Source organism: Trachypithecus francoisi, unplaced genomic scaffold (assembly GCF_009764315.1).
Source record: "Trachypithecus francoisi isolate TF-2019V2 unplaced genomic scaffold, Tfra_2.0 Lachesis_group11, whole genome shotgun sequence".
Lineage (NCBI taxonomy): Eukaryota > Metazoa > Chordata > Mammalia > Primates > Cercopithecidae > Trachypithecus > Trachypithecus francoisi.
The window spans coordinates 69,460,483-69,477,469 of NW_022681456.1; the positions used below are offsets into that span (position 1 = coordinate 69,460,483).

The window sequence follows — 16,987 nt, forward strand, 5'->3', positions numbered from 1 at the left end:
GAAGTTATTTAACAACACTACTGATAGCCAAACCAGAACTATCTGTTTAAACTATTAAGAAAAACCAGGAATACTCAGGAGGCTGAGGCAGGAGGATCATGTGGGCCCAGGAGTTCGAGGCTGTAGGGCACTATTGTCATGCCTGTGAATAACAACTGCAGTTTAGCTTGGGCAACATACATAGAATGATCCCATCTCTTTAAAAACGAAAAAAGAAAAGAAAAAAAAAAAGAGCTGGAAAATAAACCAAATTTGGTTGATTTCTTTGGTTAATTTTGGTTAACATTTTGGTGAATTAACCAGTTCGGTTAACTCTGGTTGAAGTTACTAAAAAACATTTTCTAACCTTGAAGATGATTATGTTTCTGTTGGAAGACAGTCATCAATAAGGAAATGCGATTGTTTTACACAGGGATGTAAAACAGGAAGGGATACACTTCCATGTCAACATTCCCATCTAAATAGATGTATAGAGCTGGGCGCAGTAGCTCTTTCCTGTAATCCCAACACTTTGGGAGGCCAAGACGGGCGGATCACAAGGTCAGGAGTTCAAGACCAGCCTGACCAACATGGTGAAACCCCATCTCTACTAAAAATACAAAAAATTAGCTGCATGTGGTGGCAGACGCCTGTAATCTCAGCTACTGGGGAGGCTGAGGCAGGGGAATCGCGTGAACCCAGGAGGCGGAGGTTACGGTGAGTAGAGATCGCACTATCGCACTCCAGCCTAAGCGACAGAGCAAGACTCCGTCTCAATCAGCAATCAATCAATGTATAGCTTTACCACACTACAAAATAGGTGTGTTCCTGAAAAACTACATTTCAAAGTTTCCTCAAATATACTAAAGGAACAAGCTCTTTAGGGAAAAATTAGAGAGATATTTTCATTTGCCTATTGGGTAAGCTTTTTAAAAACATTGCCAAAAGAGGCTAGGGACTGTGTATTGTTCACCACCCTAACCCCAGAGCCTAGAACAGTATCTGGCACATAGTAGGCACTCAATAAATTGTCAACTAAATAGATTAACAAATACATGATGAGTTTTCTTAAAACAAGGGGAAAGTATATAAAGTGAATTATGCCTAACCAGTAATCACAGATATCACCAACACCATACCATTTTAAATCACTACTACCTATAAGATACTGTGAAGGCTTATGGTCTAGTTTGGAAAGGGGGAGACACTGTGTACATTCGTGTATAAAGGAAAACTAACAGTACCAAATACTGGGACATCCATCCAAAATGAGCAGGATTTCATTTGTTCAAGCACCTTAACTGCTAAGCATTTATTTTATGTAGTAGGTAAAAAATGCTAATGTCTGTCCTCATTAAACAAAATATAATGACAAATTGTAATTTTTGCTATGAAGGGAAAGAATAGAGGACTTTAAGACTTTTTTGAGTAGACATGTTAAGGAGAATGGAGGGCGGCAACTCCTGGCCATGGTTCCAAGATGGGGATGGGGCCTGAAAGGAATTAAAGAGAAGGCTAATATGGCTACAGTCCCAAAAGTTATTACATCACAGGGTGAACAATAAGCGGGGGCCTTGTAATAGAGGTAATGCCTGCTTGCCATGAGAATAAAAACTTCCTACAAGGCAAATGTGTATAGCTCTTCAAAGAGAGGAAGATATAAAGAGGCTAAGTTAGCCAAGACTTGTCATATAGAAGAGAAGCTCCTTTGCATGCATTTATCATATATCCTACTGTCTTTTCACCATCCCCTCTGAAGAGGGACTGCTAGCCAATTAGGAGTGAAATGCATGTTTCAAACTGGGGCCTTTATTTAAAGACAGCTACTTATGCTTGGAGACTTGGGGTGGAAAATGCAAGGGCTAATGCCCAGGGCTAAGAGTTGGTAATCAGGCCACACTAGAAAGCATTTGGTCAGCCTCAGTATTTTTTTCTCCCAGAAAAAGAATGTTAACAGTATGACAGACACTGACTGCCAAAGGAAGTCTAAAAAGAAAAACCACATTATTGGATATTTTTAGCCTTTCTTTTCAAAATGTTTTGTGTCACTGCTTTCCAAATAATTCCAAATCTTGCGAGTTAGCCAGAAGAAGAAATGGGATAAGGAGTATATTGCTCAAATATGAGGCTTTATAAGACTGGAAACTAATTTTCTTTTGAAATTCATTTAAAGGAATATGCCTTTGTGAATCTTGCTCACACAAACACAAAATTCCAATGGATTAGTATCGTGTAAGAACAGAACATATCAGACATGCAGACAAGATGTGTAAATCACCTTGCACTAGGCAAAATGTCTAGTGAAAATGTTTATGCCCCATAATACAGGAATTAAAAATAAGCATTTAAAAAGCTAGCATAGGCCAGGAGCAGTGACTCATATCTGTAATCCTAGCACTTTGGGAGGCCGAGGTGGGTGGATCACCTGAAGTCGGGAGTTCAAGACCAGCTTGCCCAACATGGCAAAAGCCTGTCTCTACTAAAAATACAAAAAAAATTAGCTGGGCATTGTGACGGGCGCCTGTAATCCCAGCTACTCGGGAGGCTGAGGCAGGAGAATCACTTGAACCCAGGAGGCACAGGGTGCAGAGAGCCGAGATTATACCACTGCACTCCAGCCTGGACGACAAGAGCGAAGCTCTGTCTCAAAAAAAAAAGGGGGGGGCTAGTATAGTCAAAATACCTATAATGTCATAAACCACTATCCTTTTACCCCAGTGATCTAGCTCTGAAACTTCTAATGGAAACACTAATAAAAGAGTGCAGCTCATTACTGTTGATTCTAGCAGTAAGACACAACCAAATAACTGAGGCACAAAAGTATTTGAATAAGAAAGAGAAAACCAAAAGGGTGAAGTTGAGGCCTGCTATGTAGAGTCTCATAGGCTTACTTACTGAAAAATTCTTTAGCACAATTTTTTTTAAGTATGGGTTATTCAGAAGACAATTTCATGTTTCTCAAGACTTCTTGACTATCCTACTTCTAAAGCAAAAATACTATCTCATTTCCTTATTCCCATGAACTACCAAAGGCTCAGGAGAGGGAGCTTAGCTAAGAGATAAGACACACTCCAACAGATTATAATTTTAGACCATTTCTACTCTTTGGAAATTTGAATGTGTCCTCTATTTACAGGCAGTTTGATTTTGGTGGGAAATCAAGAAGGCAAATAATAAATTACAGGACTGTCCACATTTTTGATTCTGCTGAAAACAATGATTAGGTGGATCCTTTGAAACACAGGGAATCCACAAATACAAATTATAAACACTATCATGACAATATGTGCATGTCAGGGAGTTGAAATTTTAAGAAACGGCCAGGCATGGTGGCTCATGCCTGTAATCCCAGCACTTTGGGAGGCCGAGGAGGGCAGATCACTTAAGGTCAGAAGTTCAAGACCAGCCTGGCCAACATGGCAAAACCCTGTCTTGACTAAAATACAAAAAAAAAAAAAAGCCAGGCCTGGCGGCATCTGCCTGTAATCCCTGCTACTCAGGAGGCTGAGGTATGAGAATCATTTGATCCTGGGAGGCAGAGGCTGCAGTGAGCCAAGATCCCGCCACTGCACTCCAGTCTGGGTGACATAGTGAGAATCCATCTCAAAAAAAAAAAAAAAATGTTAAGAAACTCTTAAATTTTAGGTGTCCTTATTTGCAAAGGGAATATGGGGCCGTAAAATTATTTTTATAGCTAAAAAGCAACAAAATGGAGAGTGTATTTTGGGTCAGAAAACCTAAGTTCCATCCTTCTTGCTATCTAGGTGTGGGCCTTACACAATCACTAAATAATACCTCCCCCTTTCATTAAGTTAATGTTTCATACAGTTTTGGGGACAACCATAAGATAGAGTACATTTGAAAATGGTAAAGATCAGGGGCCAGGCGCAGTGGCTCACACCTGTAATCCCAGCACTTTGGGAGGCCGAGGTGGGTGGATCACCTGCGGTCAGGAGTTCAAGACCAGCCTGGCCAACACGGTGAGACCCCCGTCTCTACTACAAAATTTAGCTGGGCGTGGTGGCAGGCACCTGTAATCCCAGCTACTCGGGAGGCTGAGGCAGGAGAATCGTTTGCACCCGGGAGGCAGAGGTTGCAGTGAGCCAAGATCGTGCCATTGCCCTCCAGCCTAGGCAACAAGAGCGAAACTCCGTCTCAAAAAAAAAAAAAAAAAAAATCCAGCTATTATCAAATCAGAAAAACATTCATTCATTCAGCTTGCATTCACTGAGCAACTACTGTATATCAGGTACTGATCCAGACCCTGGGGATACAATAAACATGACATTCAAACTGCCACAAAAAGTCATATGTTCATTCCCTTTATATCTTTTAGACAGTTTTGTTTTTGAGACAGGATCTCGCTCTGTTGACCAGGTTGGCGTGCAGTGGTGCAATCACAGCTCACTGCAACCTCTGCCTCCCGGCCTTAAGCAATACTCCCACCTCAGTCTGCCAAGTAGCTGGGACTACAGGCGGGCGCCACCATGCCTGGCTAATTTTTGCATTTTTTTGTAGAGACGGGGTTTTGCCATGTTGTCCAGGCTGTTCTCAAACTCCTGGGCTCAAGCAATCCTCCCATCTCAGCCTCCCAAAGTGCTGGGATTACAGGTATGAGCTACCACACCTGGCCTAGACAGGTTTTTAACCCTTTTCCATTTTGTTGTTGTTGTTGTTGTTGTTAAGAATGGGGTTTAAAATAAGATAAAAAATGATAACATTTTCTTTGTATCTATAAGGTTTTGTTACTGTTGGGAATAGAAAGAAGTTGGGCTATGTTCCCTTGCCTGGCAAGAGAAGAAAGAAATTTCTAGTCTACCCGCTCCCTCACCCCTTTCTCCCCACTCTGCATTTACCACAAACATCTTGTTTTCTCTGCATATTTTCAAGAATTCTAGAAACCTACTTTTTCTCACTTTTCCACCAGGTGGTACAACATCCAAAAAAAATCACTGTATCTCTAATAGATCCTTCTAGCAACACCTCTCTTTCCATCTCTCTAGAGAAAGGATAAATTTCACTACTATGCTATATGTCAGAAGTGCTTTTCTTATTCTTCTAATCATCAGCATGAAAATGAAGAAAAAAGCTTATCTAACCTTAGAGAAAAGAAACGTTCTATATTAAGAGTGCTTTGCTTTAAATTTATGATGTTTTACTTCCCTAATTCACCAATCTTACCAGGAATTTAAAACATTCGTATCACCTCTTTAAATAAACCACAATGCCCACTAAAATTCAGTTTAGAACACTTTGCCTGGCAAATAACTCCTACAACTCAGCACCTTACATGTCTTACGTTAAAAGGGAAAAATATGCAGGCAATAAAGCTTCAGATACACATATGAAGCTCTTCAAGCACGGAACTATGTTTTCCTGTCCTGATTTCCAACACATTATTTCAAAATACATATTAATGTTAGACTAATTCTAAATGCTAAATACTACTACCCTGAGTATATATGCTAGATGAATAGTACATAAATTAATGCATACAACATAGAAACAATAAATGCGCCAGGGGCGGTGGCTCACAACTGTAATCCCTGCACTTTGGGAGGCCAAGGCCGGCAGATCACCTGAGGCCAGGAGTTGGAGACCAGCCTGGCCAACATGGTGAAATCCCATCTCTACTAAAAATACAAAAATTAGCCAGATGTGGTGGTGCATGCCTGTAATCTCAGCTACTTGGGAGGCTGAGGCAAGGGAATCGCTTGAACCAGGGAAGCAGAGGTTGCAGTGAGCTGAGATCACACGACTGCACTCCAACCTGGGTAACACAGTGAGACTCCATCTCCAAAAAAAAAAAAAAAAAATGCTAAATGCATATAAACCTGGAAAAGAAATCTGATGTCTTTACTCTTTAAAGCACTAAAGGATTGTCACACAATTCCAATCTGAATACTTTGGCCCTTGTGGCATCTCACCCCTGGAGAATCCAAGAACCAGCTAGTTTTCAGATTAGCAGACACCTCTGGAATAAACTTCAAACTGGCATGAGTTCCTTTTCATGTCAAGTGATGAAAGCAACATAAATGAAAGGAGAAAATGCAAAATGGACAAGAGGAAGAGAGAGCCAAGAAAGAGAAAAGCAAAATGGAAAAAGCATAAGCAAATGCAATTTTTCTATAACCCAGGGAGGGTGGGCGTGGGGAGGGGAGGGCATTTCCAACTTTCAAACTGCACAGCAAAATCTCATGCTTTTAGAACACACTCTGCGGAAAGTAAGAGATCCCACTCAAAGTGATTCGTAAATAGTGGGGCCTTAAGTCTTAGAAACAATACAAGACGGACAACTATGGCACTGGGACTTGACTGGAGATTAACTGCGGTTACTGAATAAGGGCACTTGACTTTAGCTTACCCTTCACCGTCTCCTCTCCTCCTCCTGGTTTGAGACTTAAGGGCCTGAAAAGACTAGAACTTCCGAATTTTAGAAAGAATTTTACTTCAGAAAGTGGCTAAACTTAAGAGGTCTGGCAAGACCACCCTGACAGATTGCACCCTCCCACACCCACCAGAAAAAGTTACCATCCGGCCCCTGAACGATTCTTCTTACTTCTAGTCTCTAGGTCTCAGTCTGGTATTAATAGAAATGTCTGGCAAACGCCTGTTTTCTAAAAGCAACAAATTTGTTCCATTACGATCTTCTGTAATCTGATGTGAGCGGGTTGGCCCGGCTCCCTGGTGCGGCTCCCAGTGCCAGGAGGCCGCGGGTTCTAGCACCGGGGTCCTCAGTCCAGCCGACGTGCCCCGTTTCGGGAAGGCCTCCCTAAGCAACACGGCTACGGCTGGCGAAACTGGCACAAGTTCCCTTCCCATCTTTTCCCAAGTCGTGCTTCCCACGGCGTGCTGCCTCCAAAAAAGGAAGAAACCGGCCAAAAGGTTAGCTGTCGCTGGCCAGTATTTACCATCGGAGCTTGTTTGCAAAACATCTGGGCACCAAAAAACCTAGCTTTACAGGAAACGCACAACCCTGAGTCCCGCAACCGAGATTTAGTTAGCGCCTACGGTGGCGAGGCCCGCGGTGCCCCTGGACCCCCACCCCACCGCGGCGCCCGGGCCAGGAAGAGGGGAGGCCAGGTCACCTGGCCACCCCTAGCTATTACACGTTGACCCCAAGCCACTCTGGGGGCCACATATGAGTGAGCAGACTAACAGGAAGGACAGGCGCGCGAACCCGACCGTCGACCCAGCGGGGACGCTAAGGGGAAACATGGGGGAGTGGCCCGGGGACGCCTGCTGGCTCCGGGACTGCTCCCCGCAGGCGGCGGCCCGAGGCGGAGCTGCAGAGGCCATCTGGCGCGGAAGGCAGAAGCCGACCCTCAGCCTCCCCGCCCTTCCTCCGCCTTCCCTCGCCCACATGCACAAGCTCCAGGCACGCTCCCGGGACCCGAAAAGGCAGAAGCCACTTCTTGGCCCGTTCCTCCTTCCCGGCGAGCATCCCCCGAGCGCCCTGCAGAGACACGTGGAGTCAGGGGGCGCGGGCTGGCGGGTTCCCTGGAGCTCCGGGACGCGGACTGCAGCGCCCGCCGCTCGCCACTCACTTGCTGGCCGGAGCGGGGCTTGCCCTGAGGCGCTCTCCTGAAGAAGGAGGTCCTGGCGGTGAAGAAGAAGTCCTCGGCGTCCTCCTCCAGGCTGCTGTAGCCGCTGCTCATGCTGCCGGTCCCGTAGCGCCCGGGCGGCCTCCCCGGGGCGCAGGAGGCCAGGGAGGGGGTGCGGCGCCCGCCAGCCCCGCGAGGTTCCCGGCGCGCGGCCCCGGGCCGTCCTGCTGCAGCTGCGGCCGCCGCTCAATCAAGCGTCCCAGCCCCTCCCGTCGCCTCCCCGCCCGGCTCCAGGCGCGGCTCGGCCCCGGTGCGCCCTCGACCCCGCCTCCCTGTGCTCCGCCCTGGACGGGCGACCGGCCGAGCCCCACCCCGCGCGGGCCCGACCCTCCCCGCCCGCCCGCAGGTGGGGGGAGCCCGGCACGGCCCGCCCCTTCCAGGCGCGCGGGTTTCTCCCTGCAGCGTCGCGGAACCCGGAAAGCCGGGCGCTAGGGCTGCATCTGGTGGAGCTGTGCTCGGGTCGCTTCCTCAACCTCCCGGAAACTGCAAATTCCTCTGCGAGCCGTCCGCCCGCCCCCAGCCTCGCTGGCTCGAGTTTCGGAGAGGGCGGGGTCAGAGCGGGGAACTTTCTCTGCTGTCCACACCCTGCTCGTCCCCCTCCCAGGGTCCTATGGGGGTGGGTGGGGGTTGCCCGGCCCTGTGGAAGGGCCCCCCAGGTCCCACGGCTTCCTGCAGCCGTCCTGAACCCCAGCAGCTCGCCCCTCCTGGAGGATTTCAAGTTGGCAGAGATGGGTGCGGAGGTCAACAACTGGGTTGAGTTTATTCGAATGAAAACATCCATTCTGGTCATTCATTTGAGCTTCGGTCTTATCCTTTTCCCCTTCTTTCTAGCGAGGGCTCACTTCCAAATAAGATCGTTATCTTAGGCGTACTCAGTGCAACTGAAGGGTGAACTAGTTCTATAGTTACAGAACAATCGAGTGCTTATTAATTAAGTGTGCTTTGTAAATGTCCCCGCCACAATCAGCCTTCCACAGTCACCCACAGGCATGGTTTAAGTGGTGAGGATAAGGCGATCAGGGAATTCTATTCATCTACATACAAAAAAAAAGTTTCCATGTTTTGTAAAATTCTTCCAGTCAGCTAATCCTCTTTTAAAGCCACCTGTGGGTAACAGTCTTTTACACCTTGGTGTTACTGCACTGATTTAAATCATACTAATTTCAAGATCTTGACTGAAAGGTTCTTTTGAAGCTGCAAGCCCTGCTGTGGTTAGCGAGCTTCAGAGGAGGTTTCATTAGGAGGGGAAGAGAGACGTTAGAAAAGAGAAAATGTCCAGCATAGCCAAACTAGCCAAACTCTCTTACATTATCTCCTTCAATCCTCCGAGCAACTCTGTAAGGTAGGTAGTACTATTTTATGCCGGTTTTACACCTAGAGCAGCAGCTGAGGCTTAAAGAGAGGAAAGTGGCGGTAGGTGGCAGTACTCGGACCTTTCTGCTCTGCGTTCTGCTGATCTGAACGTGGGCACAAACCCTACTGGGTTCTCTGCTTGGTCTTGGTCAGCCGGTCAGCTGTGCTCTTTTGTGGACTACAGGAGGAAGAGTTGGACCCGAAATGACGGGAAGGAGAGAAGAATTGGCTCATGAGTCATCCTACTGTCCCCAGGCTGAAAGAAGGCTTGCAAATCTGCTCCACCTTCGGGCTTACACATCCATCTTGTAAAATAGTATATTACCCCACGTGATTCACAACTCCAGAAGAAGGGCCTTATAGTTACAGCCCATTTTAAAGGTCCTACAACATTAAAATCTTCTTCTCAGCCACACAGCCACTGAATGATAGGAAGCCAGGAATTCTAACTCCGTATAAGTTTCACCCAGTTTAAGCTGATCCCTGTGTGTGCCATGCACATAATCTAATGTAGGAGAATAGGGCTTTATGACAAATTTTTCTTATTTGGTTTCTCTTATTTCATTATTCAGATATAATATTAGCGCAGCTCTTATTAAATATGCCAATGTAAAAATAATGTGTAGGTTAAGGACTTAAATTACTCATTTTATTGTGGGTAGAAAGGGGAAAATAATTTTACCCAAAACAAGTTGAAGTTTATCAATACTTTGAGGAAAAATGCATTAAAATGCTTCATTGGGCGGGCGCTGTGGCTCACTCCTGTAGGAGGCCTAGGCGGGTGGATCACCTGAGGTCAGGAGCTGGAAACCAGCCTGGCCAACGTGGTGAAACCCCGCCTCTACTAAAACTACAAAAATTAGTTGGGCGTGGTAGCGCGCGCCTGTAATCCCACCTACTCGGGAGGCTGAGGCTGGAGAATCGCTTGAACCGGGAGGGGCATAGGTTGCAATGAGCCAAGATGGCGTCATTGCACTCCAGCCTGGGCGACAAGAGCAAAACTTCATCTAAATAAATAAATAAATAGCTTTATGATGCACCACACCACAAAAATGATTTTTTCATTGTATTATTACGTTCAAAAGGACTGGATTAATTTATATATCTCTCAGCATACCATCAGAATCAGTTATAATAAAAAGGCATGATTGAGTGGGGTACAGTGGGAAGCTGAGGAGGAGGATCACTTGAACTCAGGAGTTCCTGTCCAGCCTGACCAACATAGTGAGACCTGTTCTCTAAAAAAAAATGATTTTTTTATAAAGGCATGATTAGGTCAGGCACGGTGGTTTACACCTGTAATCCCAGCAATTTGGAAGGCCGAGGTGGGAGGATTGCTTGAAGCCAGGAGTTCAAGACCAGCCTGGGCAACAAAATGAGACCCTGTCTCTACAAAAACAAAAACAAAAAACAAAAAAGAATTAGCCAATGTGGTGTCACATGCCAGTGGTCCCAGCTACTCAGGAGGCTAGGTGGGAGGATCACTTGAGCCCAGAAGTTTGCGGCTGTAATGAACTATGATCTTATCACTGCACTCTAGCCTGGGTAATAGAGTAAAAGTCTGTCTCTTAAAAAAATAAATAAATAAAATAATTAAAAAAGCGATGATCAAATAATGAAATGGAAGCACTGCTTTTAAGCAACAAAAAACAAACAAACAAACAAACATAAATAAAGGAAAGGGCCGAGTGAAGTGGCTCACGACTGTAACCCCAGCATTTTGGGAGGCTGAGGCCGGCGGATCACTTGAGGTCAGGAGTTCAAGACCAACCTGACCAACATGGTGAAACCCCATCTCTACTAAAAATATAAAAAAATTACCCAGGCATTTTGGCACATGCCTGTAGTCCCAGCTATCTGGGAGGCTGAGGCAGGAGAGTCACTTGAACCCTGGAGGCAGAGGTTGCAGTGAGCCGAGATCATGCCACTGCACTCCATCCTGGGTGACAGAGGGAGACTCTGCCTCAAAAAAAAAAAACGATAAATAAATAAATGAAGGAAGGAAGGAAGGAAGAATTGTGATTTTGTTTCCTAAAAGCAGCATAATTATATTTGTATATTTTTCTGGTAACTTTTTTTTTGAGATAGGGTCTCACTTCGTTGCTGGAGTGCAGTGGTGCCATATTGGCTCACTGCAGCCTGGACCTCCTAAGCTCAAGCAGTTCTCCCACCTCGGCCTCCCCAGTAGCTGGGACTACAGGCATATGCCACCAGGCCTGGCTAATTTATATATATATATATATTTTTTTTTTTTTTTTTTTTTTTTGTAGAGTTAAGATCTCACTATGTTGCCCAGGCTGGTCTTGATGAACTCCTGGGCTCAAGTGATCCTCCCACCTTGGCCTCCAAAAGGGCTGGGATTACAGGTGTGAGCCACCATGCCTAGCTTGGTAGCATTTAAAATTAAAATACTGTGAATTTAAAATTTAGCTCATGAAAATTGTATCTGTAAAAATTCAAAATGTCATGTTAAGCAACTAGACGTTTTTAACATTTCAAATTCAGGGAAGGGGGTAGAATAAATAAAATTAAATGTATGCAACGAAGTTCAAGTTTTGTTTTGTTTTTTTGAGATGCAGTCTCACTCTGTCACCCAGGCTGGAGTGCAGTGCTACGATCTCAGCTCACTGCAACCTCTGCCTCCTGGGTTCAAGCGATTCTCCCGCCTCAGCCTCCTGGGGAGCTAGGATTACAGCACCACCACACCCAGCCAAGTTTTGTATTTTTAGTAGATACAGGGTTTCACCATGTTGGCCAAGCTGGTCTCAAATTCCTGACCTCAGGTGATCTGCCTGCCTTGGCTTCCTAAAGTGCTGGGATTACAGGTGTGAGCCACCATGCACAGCCCAAGTTCAGTTTTGAAAGGACTTATCATCAAACACACAATTGAATTTGTATGTAGACTGTATCATCATTACTATTTCAGTGATATAAGATCCTAATGATTACATTTATAGCCTAATACGCTTTTGTTTCTACGTTTAATGAGGAATTGATTTAAAACTTTATTTGGGCCGGGTGCGGTGGCTCACGCCTGTAATCCCAGCACTTTGGGAGGCCGAGGCGGGCAGATCACGAGGTCAGGAGATCGAGACCATCCCAGCTAACACGGTGAAACCCCGTCTCTACTAAAAATACAAAAAAAAAAAAGAAAAAATTAGCCGGGCATGGTAGCAGGTGCCTGTAGTCCCAGCTACTCCAGAGGCTGAGGCAGGAGAATGGCATGAACCCAGGAGGCGGAGCTTGCAGTGAGCCGAGATCACACCACTGCACTCCAGCCTGGGAGACAGAGCAAGACTCCATCTCAAAGTTTGTGTCCTTTATAGGGACATGGATGCAGCTGGAAACCATCATTCTCAGCAAACTATCTCAAGAACAGAGAACCAAATACCTCATGTTCTCACTCATAGGTGAGAATTGAACGATGAGATCACTTGGACACAGGAAGGGGAACATCACACACTGGGTCCTATTGTGGGTGGGGGGAAGGGATAGCATTGGGAGATATACCTAATGTAAATGACGAGTTAATGAGTGCAGCACACCAACATGGCACATGTATACATATGTAAGAAACCTGCACGTTGTGCACATGTACCCTAGAACTTAAAGTATAATTTTAAAAAAAGATGTGAAGTATTATAAACACACAAATGTTTCATAATTTTAATAATCCTGTATATCAAATCATTTCCCTTAATATAAAAGGAGAGACTTTAGTTACAGTTTTAACCTTTCTTGCTCAACAGATAAATCATCATGAAAATAATAATTCTATATAAATGTGATTATCAATCAAAAAGTTTAAATCAGGCCGGGCGCGGTGGCTCAAGCCTGTAATCCCAGCACTTTGGGAGGCCGAGATGGGCGGATCACGAGGTCAGGAGATCGAGACCACCCTGGCTAACACGGTGAAACCCCATCTCTACTAAAAATACAAAAAAACGAGCCGGGGGAGGTGGCGGGCGCCTGTAGTCCCAGCTACTCGGGAGGCTGAGGCAGGAGAATGGCGTAAACCCGGGAGGCGGAGCTTGCAGTGAGCTGAGATCCGGCCACTGCACTCCAGTCCGGGCGACAGAGCGAGACTCTGCCTCAAAAAAAAAAAAAAAGTTTAAATCATATTCCAGCTAAGTACCCACTGCCACGAATAATAGAAACACAAATGTAATAAATGCAGAAAAAATTTCAAACACAACTCACCCTTTGACTAAATACATTTAGAAGTAAAATATTTATTTTGCTAATTTGTCCTAATAAAGATAACACGGTATTACAGAGGAAAAGTTTTCTGGATTTGATTATGTAAAAATTTAAATATTTTAAACACACACACACATTCACACACATACATACAATATTAAAAGACAAGGAAAAAATGGGGGGAATGTTTGCAATATAAACGACACAGGACTGATATACTTAAAATATAGGGAACTCATGCAAATCAATAAAAATGTTGAACACTTAATAGAAAAATAAGTAAAAGACAGAACAAGCAGTTCATAAAAGAAGAAATATGAATAATTTATCAGTCATTTATATGTTAAAACATTCACTCAGCCAACAAATATTTATTGAGCATATACTATCTGCTAGACACTGATCTTAGCACAAAGGATACATCACTGGACAAAACAAACACAAATGTTTATTCTAATGGAGCTAGTATGTTAGAAGGTAATAAGTACTTTCACATAAATTATGGAAGAAAGATAAAGAATGTTGTACATGGACTGGTTACTGAAGGTCTCAATGAAGTCACATTTGAGCAAAGATGTGTAGGACGTGAGAGAGCTGTCCATACAGATATCTGTGGGAAAAACATTTCCAGGTGGGAGAATAGCATGTGCAAAGGCCCTGAGGCAGAAGTATGCTTGGCATGTTTAAATAAGAGCCAAGAAGCCAATGTTTCTAAGTGGGCAAGTGGAGAGCAGAGTAGTAGGAATAATTTTGATGGAAAAGTAACTGATGCAGTGAGTCAAGATCGTGCCACTACACTCCAGCCTGGGTGACAGAATGAGACGCTATCTCAAAAAAAAAAAAAAAAAAAGAAAGAAAGAAAGAAAAAGAAAAGAAGAGAAGAAAAAGATGACAGAGACAGAGGGGTTACTGTTTCTGTGTTTCTGTAATACCTGGAAAGCAATGGTATGGACTTCAGTTTTGGCTTTTACTCTGAGATGAGAAACCACCAGAGATTTTGAGCAGAGGAATGACAATATTTGACTTACCTTCTTAATGGACCCCTTTGTTTGCTGGGTGGGGAATAGACTGCTGAAGCTTATGAAAACCAAAGCAAATGAAAACAAAGTCTATTTTTTTTCACTCATGAGGTTGGCAAATATTTTTTAAAGCAGGTCACGAAACTGCATACATAATAAGATTTATATGTGTGTAATTATAATCATAGGTAATACTCTTACAATGTGCTGGGAACTAAGATGCTTCATCCAAGGATTTATAAAAGGTTCACACACATACTGACAGACAAGTATTACCTTGATACCTGTGTGATATGGAAAAAGCATGTCCTTGGAGGTCGAGCAGACCCAAATTTGAATGACAACTCTATCACTGACTCTTATGTGACCTTTAACAATTTAATTAACTTCTCTATGCCTCAGGTTCATCAGCAGCAAAATGGGGATGACAGTGTCCTCATATTATTTTATTTAGTTTACTGTAAGGATTAAGTGAAAGAATCCAGGCAAAGTCCTTGGCATAGAATAGGGTCAAGCAAGTATTCATCTCTCTTGCCCCAAATATTAGACCTTATGGCGTACTTAACATTCATCACTCACTTCTTTCTTGTTAACTAAACAAGGAATTTAATTCAAGAATCCCCTCAGGAAAAGAAGTCCAATCTCAGTTCGGGGTAAGGCCTGACATGCAGAGTCAGTGGTGGTGGTCCCATTCCCCTTGCCAAGGATAGCTTTAGGCATGGATGGGTCTCACAGACCTGACCACTGGGACCAGAGGGAAAGTCAGCTTAGTGCCTTTTGGGAAGATGTTTCTCACTTTTAAAAGAAACCTACAAAAAAGGCTATCTTTTCTTCCTCTGGACCTTGCATGCTTGCATATAGTACCTAGGAATTCTGTAGCCATGCTGTGGACAAAACAGACACCATGAAGACATAGCAAAGCAGAACGATACAAAGACTTGATAGCTCTTTGATTAACCAGGTTTGTTTTGACACCGCCCTAATTAGGACTTCTTGTTATGTGACATAAGATATTGTCTCGTTGCTTTTTTTTTTGAGACGAAGTTTCGCTCTTTTTGCCCAGGCTGGAGTGCAATGGTGCTATCTCAGCTCACCACAACCTCGCCTCCTGGGTTCAAGCGATTCTCCTGCCTCAGTCTCCCAAGTAGCTGGGATTACAGGCATGCGCCACCACCCCAGCTAATTTTTAGTAGAGATGGGGTTTCTCCATGTTGGTCAGGCTGGTCTTGAACTCCCGACCTCAGGTGATCTACCCGCCTCAGCCTCCCAAAGTGTTGGGATTACAGGTGTGAGCCACCGCGCCTGGCCCACACATTGTCTTGTTTAAGCCAGTTGAGTTGACCTGTTATCATCCTATAGTCCCATTGTTTTGTTCCTGCTGGAATAGTCATATCTCTCATAATATTTCTGCCAAGTTCTGTTCTCCTGCATTGACATTGGTAGAATCAGTAGAGACAGATAGAAAAAGAAGTAAGAGTTTTTACATGATTGCTAAGTTGTTCCCCTGAAAATAATTTTAAAAGTTCATTCTCTCACATTAAAAAAAAAAGAACCCATAACAGAGGTATTTAAATTGACTTTAAAAAGGAAAAAAATATGTTCTAAAATTTCTCTCAAAAATTCTGACAGGCCAGGTGTGGTGGCTTACATCTGTAATCCCAGCACTTTGGGAGGCTGAGTCAGGCAGATCACCTGAGGTCAGGAGTTCAAGACCAACCCGGCCAACATGGTGAAACCCCCTCTCTACTAAAAAAAAAAAAAAAAAAAAAAAATAGCTGGGTGTGGTGGATGCCTGTAATCCCAGCTACTCGGGAGGCTGAGGCAAAAGAATCACTTGAACAGGGAGGTAGAGGTTGCAGTGAGCCGAAATGGCACCACTGTACTCCAGTCTGGGCGACAGAGCAAGACTCTGTCTAAAAAAAAAAAAAAATTCTATGACAAACTCAAAGATGATAAGAGTTGGTTACATCAGGCTGGTAGCTGGAGGACAGGTTCTGTAGTAGCTAAACCGATGCAATCAGCGATCAGCGGCTCTTCTCTTTGGTCAGTGCCTATTGGCTGCAACTGTCACCCTGGTTGCTTCCATTTTGTTCATGGCAATGACAAGAATAAATGGTATAATAACTGAAAGGCAATGTGTTTGGTTAAATATGCAGGGTGAGAAATCAGCCTGGGCTCGGCACAGGTGGCTCACACCTGTAATCCTAGCATTTGGAGAGGCCGAGGCAGGCAGATAGGTTGAATCTAGGAGTTGGAGACCAGCCTGGACAACATGATGAAATCCTGTCTCCATAAAAGATACAAAAATTAGCCGGGCATGGTGGTGCGTACCTGTAGTCCCAGCTACTCAAGAGGCTGAGATGGGAAGATTGCTTGAGTCTGGGAGGTCATGGCTACAGTGAGCCATGATCAGGCCACTGCACTCCAGTCTGGGCAATGGAATGAAACCCTGTCTAAGAAAAAAGAAAACCTGTAGTCCCAGCACTTTGGGAGGCCGAGGTGGGAGGATCATAAGGTTAGAAGATCAAGACCATCCTGGCCAACATGGTGAAACCCTGTCTCTACTAAAAATACAAAAATTAGCTGGGCATGGTGGCACACGCCTGTAGTCCCAGCTACTCGGGAGGCTGAGGCAGGAGAATCGCTTGAACCCAGGAGGTGGACACTGCAGTGAGCCAAGATCGTGTAACTGCACTCCAGCCTAGCGATAGAGCAAGACTCCGCCTCAAAAAAAAAAGAAAAAAGAAATCAGACTGTCTGTGTTCAAATGTGGGCTCAGATGGTGTGACCCACTGCATATTATCTAACCTGGTTTAACCACAGTTCTGCATC

General features: G+C 44.5%; 1 protein-coding gene across 1 annotated transcript in view; it reads right to left on the reverse strand.

The window, feature by feature from the left end:
• RASSF3 (Ras association domain family member 3) overlaps positions 1–8,037 on the reverse strand; it is an 88,006-nt gene extending 79,969 nt beyond the window's left edge. Inside the window, exon 1 of the mRNA XM_033221391.1 lies at positions 7,527–8,037. Within this exon, the coding sequence (XP_033077282.1) occupies positions 7,527–7,637 (111 nt within the window). The 5' untranslated portion in view covers positions 7,638–8,037. The remainder of the gene's footprint in view (positions 1–7,526) is intronic.
• Between the last annotated feature and the right edge of the window lie 8,950 nt (positions 8,038–16,987).